Source organism: Octopus bimaculoides, chromosome 22, assembly GCF_001194135.2.
Source record: "Octopus bimaculoides isolate UCB-OBI-ISO-001 chromosome 22, ASM119413v2, whole genome shotgun sequence".
NCBI classification, from domain to species: Eukaryota; Metazoa; Mollusca; class Cephalopoda; order Octopoda; family Octopodidae; genus Octopus; species Octopus bimaculoides.
In genome coordinates this window covers 4,312,586-4,315,085 of record NC_069002.1, presented here as the reverse complement: position 1 = coordinate 4,315,085, position 2,500 = coordinate 4,312,586, and the positions used below count along the sequence as shown (strand labels likewise).

Sequence of the window (2,500 nt, the reverse complement as noted above, 5' to 3'; positions counted from 1 at the left end):
ATATGTGCAACGTGTGTGTGTATGTATGCATGCATATGCATCTGGTTTGTAGTCGTAGCATATAATATGCATGCACATGATTGCAAGTATTTATGCATTTAAATGCAGGGTTATATCCATATATATTATATATACATATATATATATGCATATAGATACACATACACACACACACATGCATATATATTCATGTGTCTGTATGTGTGTGTTGTGTGTACATGCAAGTGAATGGACAACCAAAAGAAAACAGCACTTAACACATTTAATATGGATTACACACGTACACACACACACGTACACACATACATATATGCATAAGCAGAGGCATGGCTGTGTGGTAAGAAGCTTGCTTCCAAACTACATGCTTTCAAGTTCAGTCCCACAGCATGGTACCTTGGGCAAATGTCTTTTACTAATGCTTTGTGAGTGGATTTGGTAGATGAAAACTGAAAGAAACCTATCACATCTTCACCATCTCCCCTCCCCCCCTCTCTCTCTCCTCTTCTTTTTCTCTCTCTTTCTTTCTCTTCCTTCTGTGTCTTATCTCTCTCTCTCTCTCTCTCTCTCTCTCCATCTGAGGTAGCCATATTTCTTCTTTACTGCAAGACACTTTCTTGTCCATCAAAACCACTCTCCCCTCAGCTGAGGTGAGGTCTTGCCTTACAAGTGACTTAGTGCCCTCACTGGTGCTGGTGCCACATAAAAAGTGGTTAACATTCAGAACAACATCCAGCCATGGAAACCCTGCCAAAAGAGACAGCAGAGCTCTGACTTGCCACTTCCTGTCAAACCATCCAAACCATGCCAGCATGGAAAGCAAATGGATGATGACGATGACGATGATGTGTGTGTGTGTTTGTATTTCCTGGTCTTGACATTGTTGATAGTTATGAATGAGTGCCATCTTCAAGAAAGTAGTTTTCTTCATTGCCAATCTTCTGTGAAAACATGTCTGGCCATGGCGGCGGGGTGGTAAGGGTGTTACTTCATTTGGTAGCAGGTGAAGGTTAGCAACAGGAAGAGCATCGGGCCTTAGGAAATCTACCTCAACAAATTCCATTTGATCCGTGCGGACATAAAAAAGTGGACATGATGATGATGTGATCATGATGATCTTGGCAATGATGATGATGAGCTTGATGAGGGTGACCTATTTTTCTGTCCCCTCTTGTACTCCTTCTTTTTAATTGTTTCATCTTAAGGTTTTCTTACTCAGGCTAAACTTATCCATTTTCTTCTTCTTCCTCTTCCAGGGTCCACTAAAACAAGAAACACTGAAGAAGGTTGCCACTTATGTAGTGAAAGATGAAAGACTTCCGATACTCCTGGACAGGTTTGTAGCACTTATCTCCCCTTCTATCTCACATTCTGCTCATGTAAATATAAATGCGTATACCCATACTCAAAATAGAGAATGTGCTGTGTGTGTGTGTGTGTATTATATATATGTTTATGAACGTAATGTGTGTATGTTAGTGTGTATGTTAGTGTGGATATGTGGTTTTATGTACATGCATATAAATATTCTCAGACTGTCTACCCCTGTTGTTGACAATGGGGTGCAATATAAAAGTTGAATGTTTACAGTGTTTTATGCGGCAGGGTGGGGGGTTAAATAATTGGTTTAGTTGTAACCAAAGATTTACCAAGACTGGCACCAACTACTAATGCCTTACTTAGAGTCTCTGGCTGGCACTGGCTTTGATGTTGTCACTTTATATTTCTCTCTTTATAATTAGAAAAAGAAAACAAATAATAATAATAATAATTATAATTCTTTCTATTAAAGGCACAAAGCCTGAAATTTTGGCAGGAGGGGGGACTAGTTGATTACATCGACCCCCAATGTTCCACTGGTACTTAGTTTATCGACCCCGAAAGAATGAAAGGTAAAGTTGACCTCAGCAGAATAATAATAATAATAACAATAATAATAATCCTTTCTACTTTAGGCACAAGGCCAGCAATTTCGGGGTAGGTGGTAAGTCGATTTTGAACTCAGAACATAAAGGTATATTTATTCTATGACTGTATTCTTTTTATTGTCTATTTTCAGAATGAGATTCCATGGGACAAAGGTTTTCTTAGCTACAAACAGTGACTACAACTATACTAATGTGAGTATATCAGATATGTATGTATACATATATCATCATCATCATCATCATCATCATCATCATCATCATCGTCATCATCGTCATCATCATCGTCATTATTATCATTCTTTAACGTCTGTATTTCCATGCATGCATGGATAAGACAGTTGATAGGAGCCGGCCAGGTAGAAAAACTACCCTTGGCTACTGTGTCTTCTCAAGCATGACATAATGCGAAAGGTTTCGGACATTACCTCTGAGAAGCCCAACGTTCAAAAAGAACTCGGCCAATTTCCCTCCGTGAGCCACACACACACACACGCATATATATATATATATATATATATATATATATATATATACGACTGGCTTCTTTCAGTTTCCATCTACCAAATTCACTCACA

At 38.6% G+C, this 2,500-nt stretch overlaps 1 protein-coding gene across 3 annotated transcripts in view; it reads left to right on the top strand.

The window, feature by feature from the left end:
• The window catches only part of LOC106879215 (cytosolic purine 5'-nucleotidase), a 129,833-nt gene that overhangs the window by 121,002 nt on the left and 6,331 nt on the right, over nucleotides 1-2,500 (top strand). For all 3 annotated transcript variants that reach the window (XM_052975850.1, XM_052975851.1, XM_052975852.1), the window contains exons 9-10: nucleotides 1,254-1,333; nucleotides 2,057-2,117. In XM_052975850.1, coding sequence (XP_052831810.1) covers nucleotides 1,254-1,333; nucleotides 2,057-2,117 — 141 coding nt within the window. The remainder of the gene's footprint in view (nucleotides 1-1,253; nucleotides 1,334-2,056; nucleotides 2,118-2,500) is intronic.